This window comes from Coffea arabica, chromosome 4c, assembly GCF_036785885.1.
Source record: "Coffea arabica cultivar ET-39 chromosome 4c, Coffea Arabica ET-39 HiFi, whole genome shotgun sequence".
Classification (NCBI taxonomy): Eukaryota; Viridiplantae; Streptophyta; class Magnoliopsida; order Gentianales; family Rubiaceae; genus Coffea; species Coffea arabica.
This window is the reverse complement of record NC_092316.1, coordinates 9,056,100-9,068,126: the sequence shown is the minus strand read 5'-3', so window position 1 is coordinate 9,068,126 and position 12,027 is coordinate 9,056,100. Positions and strand designations below refer to the sequence as shown.

Here is a 12,027-nt window from a genome sequence, read left to right as displayed (position 1 = left end):
ATGAGCCATCATGATGATTCTGAAGCCAATCCTGAAGCATTGCCAGCGCAGGAAGGATCAAGAAAAGACGAAAAGGCCAGTGAAGAAATTACCGAGACTTCACCAAAAGTCATTCTAGATGCAAATTTTGAACCATTGTCAGCACAAAAAGGATCAGAAAAGGCCAATACTCAGCCTTCAAAAGTCATTCCTTACTATAAACTCTATTCATGTGCAGACACAATTGATATCATCCTCATCATCATTGGAACTGTTGCTGCTATTGTTGATGGCCTCCTTCTGGTATACAGAATTCGTTTCTGGGGCCAGACCATTGATTTCACAAGTGACCTCCATGCAAAGCCTGAGAAGTTTCATCAAGTCATTGAGGTTGTATATGTTTCCTTGATTTTTTTTATTCATCTTGTGCTTAACCTGATATTCATGTGGCCGAAATAGATAGTGGCTTCGTTGTTGAGTATATTATAATTTGTATAGACCTTAGAGTAATAATACATATACCATTATTATAGTTCCTGATTATTTTATACTAGACTCCACAAGAATTTCTATATGAAAAGACAACACAAATCTGTTTTGCTTGTTTGTGCTCGTGCCGTGACCAATTTTAGGAAATGAGATTATGATGATGAGAACTGAATTAATGGCAGCAGATAAAAACTATTAAGGGTTGGATTTGGATCCCAATCATTGATACTAAAACATCTTTATAGGTAGTGGAGGAGCACGTTTGAGAGTCAGAATTTTAGTTGTTCTTGATCCCTCAACATATATTTCGATAGGTAAACAGGAATTTTAACTTTTCAACTAATGTTGAATTTCTTCCTCAGACAACTCTGTCTGTTATATTCATCCTTTGGCATTTTTATTCTGAGGTAGGGAGGTGGAGACAAATACCTTTCTATCATGCACCAATGCTTGTTTTGTTTCTTCTTTCCGTTATTTGCAAAATTGGCCATATATCCATTGAGATGTATTCTCCTGTATTATCACAAAAAACGTGATCTAAAGCTCTGGTGCGAATACGAGTGAGTAATTCGGGTTTCTTAACGAAGCTAATATTTTTGTTTCAAATCATGAAAAAAGCAATGCACTAATTAAGTTCAACAGGTCTTATATGATGTTACTGATGCTCATTTTTCTGTATTTTGTTAGGTTGTAAAAAAGCTACTCTACATGGGAATTGCTGCCACAGTAGCTTCTTTCATCAGTAAGTCTTGTCCTTGTTTTCATTCTACTCTAACATTGTTCAAAGCAAAGCTTCAAAAACTTTTGCACACATTTTTATATGTGGGGTACGTTTTAATCGGCTGACTCAAAAACTTAGGGAATAAAAGTATAGCCTCCTAGGAAGATGATAGAGCCAAAATCTTTTACGTTTAAGGATCAGTTAGTAAAACTAACAAAGAATGCACTGTCAAGGCTGCTTCTCAGTTTGCCCTTGTGAAGCTATGAAGGCTGCTTCTCAGTTTATTTAATCTGTATATCATGCACAACTGGCGCTTTATCTAATTTTATGTTGATTAATTATCATTGTGTTATGAACATAATACCTAAAATAATAATCCGTTAATGGTCTTTAATAGGAGGAATCTGCTGGGCTGTCTCTGCAGAAAGACAAGTATCAAATCTGCGTTACTCCTACTTAAGAAGCCTCCTCAGACAAGATATTACATTCTTTGATGAAGAAATAAAAACAGGACAAGTTATTGGTAACATGTCAAGAGATATCGGCAGAACTGATGCAGCCATAGGTTACCGGGTTCGTTTTTAGCCTACTAGCGTTTGCCAAAAACTGGTTTTCCTGCTAAGCTGTAGCCTTTTTTCTTTTTTTTTTTTTTGGGTGTTCAATATAAAAAAGCACACTTTTCTCAACTCTAAAAGCACTGAAGCAAGAGAAAAGTTAGGCATGTGATATGTCAGTAATTGCTTGGAAGTCAGAGACTCGTATTAATCCTAGTTGTATTTATAAACACTGTAAATTGGAAATCTTGAATCTGAATGTGCTTTGGTTCTACTTTGCTCTATAGTACGTTAAGTTAGCATTGCTAAATTAAAAAAACTATCAACCACATTAATTACCAGCTAATAAAAACCTCACGGGTGGTTGAGAAGCAAAACTCTACTCAATAACTTGTAGTACTTTTTATCTTCTTGTTATTATAAGTTCCTGTTTACCACTTCTAAATCCACCTTCAGAATATAATTTTTCTAAAAATGTATCAAACTAAGTCTGGAAATGCTCCGTTGCCTTTAACAGGTGGGCTTGTTCATAAAACTCATGGCAACATTCATAGGAGGGATGATCATGGCATTCAGCCAAGCATGGCAAATGGCTGCAGTTATGTGCTGGACAATTCTGCCAATCACTTTGTTTGGCCATTTTGGCATTAAGATTTTGATTAGAGAGTGTGTAAATGAAGGGGTAGCTTATGCTAAAGGAGACTCGGTTGTTCTGGAGGCATTGGCTTCTATAAGAACGGTATCTCACACGTTTCTACTAGATTCCAGTCGAATTGTATTTGACTGTGGATATGTGGTGCCTAGATTGTTCTGTCCATTTCCAGGTTATATCACTGAATGGCGAGAGACAAACTATGAGCAAGTACGAGAAAACTCTAGAAGAGGTTCAAAGATCACTGACACGAGCTGGCATTGCTGCAGGGGGGAGTATTATCTATTTGATAGATTTCATAGAGTATTGCGGTTTCTCTTTAATTATATGGTATGGCTCACGTTTTGTCCTGGACGATCGTTACTCGAGAGGTGATCTGATCACAGTAGCAACATACATAAATTCTGGAACGACGTTAGTAATCTTTTTGTGGATCTTTGCATTATATTTGTTAACCACTAAGCAAAATTTCCTCTAAATGATGCTTCTATTTAATCAAATGAGAATATTGTTCACTAAAATTTTCTTGTGAAACAGTTGTCTGGTAAATGCAATTGGGAATTTTTCAGCATTCCCTCGAGGACGGGTTGCAGCATCAAACATCTTCCGTATAATCAATAGAGAGTCCAGGATAGATGCATTCGATTCCCACGGGAAGACTCTAGATCATGTTGAAGGAGAAATTGAATTTAGAAATGTTTCTTTTAGATATCCATCAAGAAGGAATATTGAAGTTCTTTCTAATTTCTCATTAACCATAACCCATGGCTCAAAAACTGCTTTAGTAGGAAAGAGTGGATGTGGGAAGTCAACAGTGGTTAGTCTAATACAACGGTACTATGATCCTGATTCTGGTGGCATTTTCATAGATGGCTTTGATTTGAAGGAATTAAGACTAGAACATTTAAGAAAGAAGATTGGACTTGTCAGCCAGGAACCAGTACTTTTTACTCTGTCCATCAAGGACAACATTACATTTGGAAGGGACGATGTGACAGAAGAAGAAATAAGAGCTGCCATAGCACTTGCCAATGCTGAAAAGTTTCTCAAAGAGTTGCCTCAGGTTGGTTTTACTCTTTAACATTAGAACCTTCATACAGCTTAAAAATAATAGACCTTCTCTTCTCGACTCCAGCGTAAAGTTTGTGCAAACTAAAAAGCATGGTTTTCTTTCTCAATTCTAACTTGTAAGACATTTCTGCATTTGATTGATTTTCAATGATAAGAATATAATGCTTATGCTAACACCGCTTTTCATCTCATTTTGTTGGTTAAGAAAGGATTAAGCATGCATGATCTAATTCCCTATATGTCTAGTCAACCAAATATATTGATGTCGTACTAGATGTTGAAACTACCACATCAAGAATCCATGCTTTATCTATTCACAAGCCTAAATATGCAGGGACTTGACACAATGGTTGGTGAAAATGGAGTTCAGCTTTCAGGAGGACAGAAACAAAGAATCGCCATAGCTCGAGCTGTTCTGAAGAACCCACGCATAATCCTTCTGGATGAAGCGACTAGTGCATTGGATTTAGAGTCACAACAGATAGTCGTAGATTCATTAAACAAGATTTCTGTTGGCAGAACAACCTTGCTTATAACTCATCGCATGAGTACCGTAGCAAATGCAAATAAGATTTTTGTTCTTGAACGTGGGTCCATTGTTGAAGAAGGTAAGTCCTAGAGGACAGCTGAATAGAGAAGCATAAGGTAGTAGATTAAATGTGGTTGACTAAATGTAGTTGAAAATTTTTAGTTAGTTAATTTTCACTAAAATAAGGCAAGAAACTAAGAAAATTGGTGATTTTTCATTCACGTCGTTGCGTTTTATACCAGCTCAATATGTTTTGCTTGTTGGTTTGTGCCTTAGGTACATACTCCGAACTTATGGATCAAAATGGTCCATTTTGTCAACTGATTCAGATGCAGAATATCAGAGAAGAATCCAATAAACAAAACTCAATTGGTCCTTTCTCTATGAGCAAAAGGGCATCTTTGAGAAAATCTTCGGGAGATGTTTTTCCATCATCGGAAATATCATACCCATCAAAGAAGACCATTATTAAGTTTTGGAGATTTGTAAGATTGAAACAGGTTTTTTTTCTGTTTCTTGGTCTCGTTGCAACTATAACCAAGGCCTTGATACCTATAATTTTTGGTGTTATTATTGCCTACGTGATTGGAGCATTCAATCTGGAAGCTGGAAGGCTTCAAAAGGAAATCAAATTTTGGTGCATAATCATTGCAGTGGTTGCTCTAATATCACCGGTGGCAGCAGTTAGTCAGAAATATATCCTAATTCAGGCTAGTTGTTGGTTATTGAGGGCAGTAAATCCCCTATGTTTCAACAAGATTGTGCACATGGAAGTTGATTGGTTTGATCATGTGGATAACTCAAGTGGAGCACTTAGCTCTAGATTGTCCACAATTGCGGAAACACTAACCAAATTTATTAGGGACGCAGCTCCACAGGTTGTTCAGCATGCAGTTACAGTAATTGCTGGTCTTGTTGTGGTTTTATCTGGATCGTGGCAGCTAGCTGTTCTTAGCTTAGCATTTATACCTCTAGTTCTTTTCAACGGATGGTTAGAACTTAAATTCAATGGAAACTCCAGTAAAATAATCAAGGTATGTCTCATCATTTTAATCCATTAAATCCTTAGAAATGAAGGTACCAATAGGGATGACTCATATGGACATTTTCATCACAATATAGAGTTCTTCTCTTAAAAATGTCTTGGATTATTGCTAGATTATTTGTGAAAAGAGCTTCTATTGCATATTTGAAAGATCCTGATAATTTTTCTTTACTGACATTTGATTATCTAATCTAATGATCCACTCCTCGATTTTGCTTCATTTGCTATATCATTTAGAGAAGATGTCCATTTTTAACTTTGATGTCTCACCTAATAGCTATGCTTTTCTTGGTGGCAGGTTCTCTATGAGGAAGCAGGACAAGTTACAAAAGATGCAGTTGAGCATATCAGGACTGTTGCATCATTTAGTGCTGACAAACAGGTGCTGCAATTATTCAAGATCAAATGTGAAGGCCCCTTGAAGAAGAGAATCAAATGTGCTTATGCTGGAGGAGCTTCATATGGGTTATCATCCTTCCTTTTGTATTTCATCTATGGAGCAACTTTTTATGTTGGGGCCACTCTTATAAGGGATGGAAGAGCAACTAGTACTACTTTTTATCTTGTATGTATCCCACATTTGGACATAACATATTTTTTGCGAATGTCAGAGTTTAACAACAGCGATTAGTTTCAGAATAATTTAGCTTTCTGACATAGAAAAGAAATCGACATGCAAGTGAAAGGAATGTTAGTAAGACAAAAAGAAATAATGCTATCAAACTTAACAGTAAAAGCTTACAGCTGAAGTTTTGCTTCCATGGGTTTTATTTCCCTGCTCGAAGCTTCGTCCACATTGTGCCTGTCTGACCTTTGAATTTTGTCCCTTTGCAGGCACTTTTTGCACTGACAGATGAAGTACTAAATGTCACCAACTGGCTAGGACTCTTAAGAGAGTTCAACGTTGTCAAGCCCTGTTTGAGATCTGTCTCTTCTATTCTCAATCTTGAATCAAAGCTAGATTCATCATTGGATACAGGCTTGACCATTGAGAGCCTAAAAGGAAGTTTAGAATTCCAGCATGTAAACTTCAGTTATTCATCAAGGCCACACATTCAAGTGCTTAACGATTTTTGCTTGTCTATTCCTGCAGGCAAGGTAAGAGATTAGTTAAAGTGACTGGTATTATTATAGATTCACAAACTGAAAAAAAAAAAAAAAAAAAGAAACTAGAAGGCAAGATCTTAGTGTGGTAAATAAATAAGATGCATGCAGTCCCTTTTTATGTTACTGACTTGAGATTTTTTTTTTTCACTATGTCTCATGTCTTAGACTGCAGCACTCTTGGGAGAAAGTGGTTCTGGAAAATCCACTATAATTTCTTTGCTTCAGAGATTTTACAACTTTAACGGTGGCCTAATTCTGATTGATGATATTGAGATTCAGAAGCTAAACATAAATTGGTTGAGGAAGCAAATGGCTTTGGTGTCTCAGGAACCAGCTTTATTTGATGACACAATCAAGGCCAACATCACTTTTGGATTGGACCGTGATGTATCTGAAGCTGAGATTATATCTGCAGCCAGCCTAGCAAATGCTCATCACTTCATAAGTAACCTGCCACAGGTAATTTCTTGGAGCTAGTTGTGAGTAAAAACCTGCAGGATGGACATGCTATTTTCTTAAATTTACGACTACTTTGTACTCTGATTTGATTGCTCAACTTTGTGAATTTGCACCAAATTTCTGTAGGGTTATGACACCGAAGTTGGACAACGCGGGGTGAAATTATCTGGCGGACAAAAGCAAAGGATTGCAATAGCACGCGCAATAGTGAGGAGACCAAAAATCCTGCTGCTGGATGAGCCAACCAGTGCACTTGATTTATCATCTGAACAAGTTGTTCAAGAGGCACTTAATGAGGTCATGGTGAATCGAACGACAATAGTGGCAGCTCATCGATTATCAACAATTAAGCATGCAGACATTATAGCAGTTATGAGGCATGGAGTCATTGCAGAACTTGGAACTCATGAATCTCTGCTAAAGTCACAAAATGGCATATATGCGTCTCTAGTAGCACTAAGCTAGCAAGAACACAAATTCGACCGTTATTACAGACTCTGCCGGTGCTGATTCTGAGTTTGTGAATGACGTTACTTTTATTGTAAGGTAAATAATTAAATGCAATAGAGTTTTGACTCCTCCTCCTGTTGATGAACTATAGTACTCTTTTTCCAAGTGACTGTTCTCTTATGCATCTTCAACTTGAGGCTGTTTTAACAGTCAATCCATTCATTCTTGATTATAGGATGAGTTGCTTACTGGTTCAGGATTATCCTATTCCACCTCTAAAGTAACTATTGTAATGAAAACTTGAAAGGTAACTGTTTGCTAATACAGTAAGCAAATACAAATGCACTTAGAGGTGCACTTGTACTCGATCTTTGTTGGAAGTTGCTGCAGGCACTGGAGATGGAGATGATACCAATAACAGGAAAAAGAAAGGAAGGTATTGTAGCTTTGCTGAAACCAACACACCAGCTGATCCTCTATAGGTGCCGGGTGATGCATATACATCCAGCTTTTGCTTGAAAGATTTTGCTTGGCTGTGTTTGGGATTAGCTTCTGGAACATGGTCTGCATGCTTTTAACTGCAAATTTCTGTAGCACGATTATTATAATTGTACGTTTGTTCTTCATGAATTCCTGATATTCATTCTGGATCTAGTCCATAGACCATAGACTGTTTCTCTGCAAGCCATTACTATTGCATTTTTTTACTTGAGGCAAATACAAAAACTTGAGATTCTAGTAACTTCAGGCATCGTCTGTCATGAGAACCTGTAAATGTAATTCTAATCCAGCTAGACAATGTCTGATCATTGATCCGTTCACAAAGTTAAATGATCTTCCTGAATGGGATCCTCAGAAATGCACTCAAGAAAATGCAGAGCAGCACCAAGAGTCAAAGCCAAAAATGACAACAGACAAAATTGTGTTTAGAAAAGCAACATCATTGGATAACAGACACAGATATAAGAGAAGTTCACAACAGTTCGTCGCTCACCGCAACTTCCAAACCAGGTTCATTACGCAAGTTCCACGGGAAGTTCTAGACTTTCTTTATGAAATTTCTTTGAAAACATTTGCATCATTGGGTGGACGATTTTGAAGCTCTTAAATGCTCCAACTCCAACTCGTTTTATGGCATAAAAGCTGATTCAGAGTACAAAAAATGATATTTAGCTATTACCTCAAAAGGAATTGTAGTCTTACATTTTGGGACTTCTGGCATCATCTACATTTGTGCTACAATAAATAAAAAGCTTCTACAACGCAGTTTGCATTCTTCTGAAGGAGATTGAAAGGCTTTTCCAGCAAAGAAAGCATCTCAAACATTTTTGCACTGCGCAAATGGACAATGGCGGCCCTAGCAATCACTGAGAATTAAGAAGCATCAAATACAGTAATTTTTTGAATAAAATTTCTGCTAAAAATGCAACACTGTTCAGTGCCACCTCCAGGTTCTGGCATGTTGAGTAAATTAATCATATCGAGGAACACAATATCAAAATGGCATGAAACCAGCAGGAAATTAATGAAGAGTCAAAATAGTACCGGTTACTTAGTCTCAAGAAAATAAAATAGCAATTGTTATAGAAACTAAAAGCAAAAAAAAATAGCGTGTACTTTTTTCATGTGTCCTAAGTTGTTTGCATGTCTATTAGATGGTCTTATACATGCCCGATTTTCTTTCAATGTCAGTATGCATCAAGACACAGATCCTCAACATGCCCCAATTTCAGGTCAATATTCACCACTAAAACTGACTCAAAATTGGTGCAAATGCATTACAAATTCGACTTCTTGCCCTGCTAAAGGCAACGGTATGTTCCGTTGCCTGCAATTAAATTCCTTGTAAATTGCTTTGCAACATAAACTAGCTCACCAGTCAAATGAATTTCCAGCTTAGTATTCACCCACTTCGCCAGGAAATTTGTTGTTTGTACTGTAATGGGGACAAATAACTTGAGAAAGAGATAACTGATTGCATCCCATTTTCTCTCTTGTTAGAAGGCAGTAGTATAAGCATGTTCAACTTTCTCTGTTTGGATTGTCGGCCACCAACAAAAGCTGTAATTTATTGAGAATAGAACGTCCTCTGTTAAGTACTCCGACAAAGAATTCTATGTTCCCAGTAGACATTAACTTTCTTCTTCTTCTCACGATCTTGGTAGTATATCTTAATTAATTGATTGCTTCCTCCCCAAGAGGCCTCTGCAAAAGCCAGTTGTCCCTCCAAAATCTTATCTTCAAGCCATTTCCGAGCCTCCAGCTGCATCCTTTGTCAAGTAATTTACTCCCTCTCTGCAATACTTCTCCATGTGATGCCCCTGGTTTCTTTCGGAACTCCACTTTGTCTTGTTCTTGTGCATATTTGTTCTTCAATACCTCGCCCACAGATAGTCTATTAAGCGCTAAAAACTGATGCCTCTGGATTAAGTACTTCAATATTTCATGCCTCTGGATTTTTTTTTTTTTTTGTTTTTGTTTTCGCATCATATTAAATGCTACAAGCTGAGAATATATGATAAGAAAGAAAGACAATAAAGAATTTTTTCCTATAATAATGCATGTGTTAAAGTAAATTAGAAACTTTAGGGTAATGCGGTGAAATTTGGGAAGATCCTTGGCTACCAAAATCTTATGGGTTTAAACCTTCCCTTTCTAAATTTGGGAAGAACTACCTCCAAAAGTAAAATGTTCTGCTTGGAGGTTGTGCTGGAATAGCCTCCCAACAGGGGTGAACTTAAAGAAAAGAATGGAGCCTAATTCATCGTGCCCCTGGTGTAGTGAACTGAAGGAAGATGATTGGCATATTATTTTTGCACATCAATTTGTGGATGATATTTGGGAGCTGGCAGACCTGAGTACGGATATTAGTTAGAGAGATTAAAGCCTCAGGCATGAAAGAATTGACGGGGATAATTTTAGAATTTGTTAATGGGATCGAGATTCAAATGATAATAATGAATCTATGGCATGCCAGAAACAAGTTAATGTTTGAAGGAATTATCACGAGAGCAGCGGTAGTAGTGAACTAAGTCAGAACACATTTATTAGATTTAAGGCAAGCCAAGGCATCATCAAATAGGGGTATGGCTACTCAAGTTTTGACCAGAAAATGGAAGCACTCCTGAAAGAGCCCTATTGAAGATTACTGCGGATGCTGCTTGGACTGAAGAAAAGACAGTAAGTGGAATAGTAGTCAGGAATGGAGGAGGACGGATTATGGCGGCAATTGCTGAAGGAATTGCGAATGAAGTAGGCGTAGAAGCTTTCGTGCGGGAAAGTGACAGAAGAATCGATGGCAAGGAACTGGATTGGACATTTGGTCAGGAACCTAGTTGAAGGATTCCATAAATGTAAATGTGATTCATATCCGTAGAACTGGGAATGTCCCAACTCATTTGCTCGCTAATAATTTTCCACCCGCTATTGTAAAAGCTGCTAAAAGTGATATGCATCAGTGAAAGTCTTCTTTGCTCCAAAAAACAAATAATAATAATAATAATAACAAAGAGAAAATTTTTAGTCAAACTTTTATTTTATTGATAATTAAAATTGATACTAAGTCTGCCCAAAGCCCCCAATGTACAATATACGAAGGGTTAGCACTATATGGTGTGTTGACACACATTTGTTGATTTTTTGAACTCCCTATCCTACTCTTCCTACTAAGAGTATTTACATTTCCTCACATATAAAACTAATGGGTTTAAAGGTAATTTGGGGAATTATTTACTTCCCCGCTCTCCTAATTTTAAGCAGTTCACATAAAAATATTATGTTAATAATTATCAAAAATTAAAATTAACTAGCAGATAAATAACTAAATACCAAACAAAAAATTTCACAATAGATTTTTATTTTTTTATATTCCTTTAAAAAAATTTCATTAGTGTGAAGCCTTTTTTGCTTGAAAAATGTTTATATAGATGATCATAATTACAATTACTTGCACACGCATAGAGTATGCCTTAAAACACGAGTTTCTTAACAGGTTCATGGCTTTTTTATGTGATATGTTGACTTTGTCCTTAGATAATTCTTGAGAATGTAAAATGTGTTTTTTTTTTTTAATAGTGTAAGTGGAATAGATCAAATCCGAAACCTCTCACTTACACTCTCTCCTTCCAAACCACCCATTCCATGCCTTTCCCTTGGAAAATGTGCTTAACTCAAATGTTTGCAATAATGCTTCTTAGTTTTAAAATTTTAAAATATTTAGTATCTTTGGGTTGAACACATGTTTCACATAGTATCCACCTCTCTAAGATCTTGTTATTTTGGATTGAACACAGGTTTCACACTTCTTATTCACATTATCACTAAATAAAATTAAACCATTTTTACACATATGTTGCAGCACTTTGTGATTAATATATTCTAATACACCATGCCACAAAGAATAAGAAGAATCAACAAAGTAAAGAGAAGCATTATCAATTTCATTGATATTCAACTTAAACATGCCATTGCAAGAGTAGCCTTTTCCAACAAATACACCAATCTTGCACAATATTACTTTGTTGGCCTCTAGTATAGCTCTCAACCCTTTCTTATTAAGAACATCAGCAGAGACAAGATTTTTTACAATATTCGAAACATGAAGGACATTATGAGAACTAATTTATTGCCGGAAGTGAATTGGATATTTACACAACCTTTGCCATGAACTTTGGTCCTTACACCATTTGTCATTACCACTTAATGTCCTTTAAGAATTTCATAATCTTTGAATTGACTCTTGTCATTACACACATGAATGGCTACACCAAAATCCTACTACCAATCCTTGAAAGAATTAGGTGTGGTCATGTTCACGTCAACCACTATACCAAGTGACATCATAACAATGATTTCTGAAATTTCATCAACAAAATTTGCAGTTAAAGCACCACTAGTTTTTTGTTTCTTGTCATACCTACATTCAGATTTGTAATGGTCTCTCTTGCCACAATTATAGCAATTTCTATTTTT

At 36.4% G+C, this 12,027-nt stretch overlaps 1 protein-coding gene across 1 annotated transcript; it reads left to right on the top strand.

The window, feature by feature from the left end:
- On the top strand, positions 1-7,110 carry LOC113738358 (ABC transporter B family member 5-like). Its single transcript, XM_072044792.1, has 12 exons — positions 1-369; positions 1,156-1,210; positions 1,587-1,762; positions 2,261-2,482; positions 2,568-2,809; positions 2,933-3,458; positions 3,801-4,074; positions 4,272-5,029; positions 5,339-5,605; positions 5,875-6,138; positions 6,313-6,606; positions 6,733-7,110. Exons 1-12 carry the CDS (start codon positions 1-3, stop codon positions 7,069-7,071), a joined length of 3,786 nt encoding a protein of 1,261 aa, XP_071900893.1. The 3' UTR covers positions 7,072-7,110.
- Positions 7,111-12,027: the final 4,917 nt, after the last annotated feature.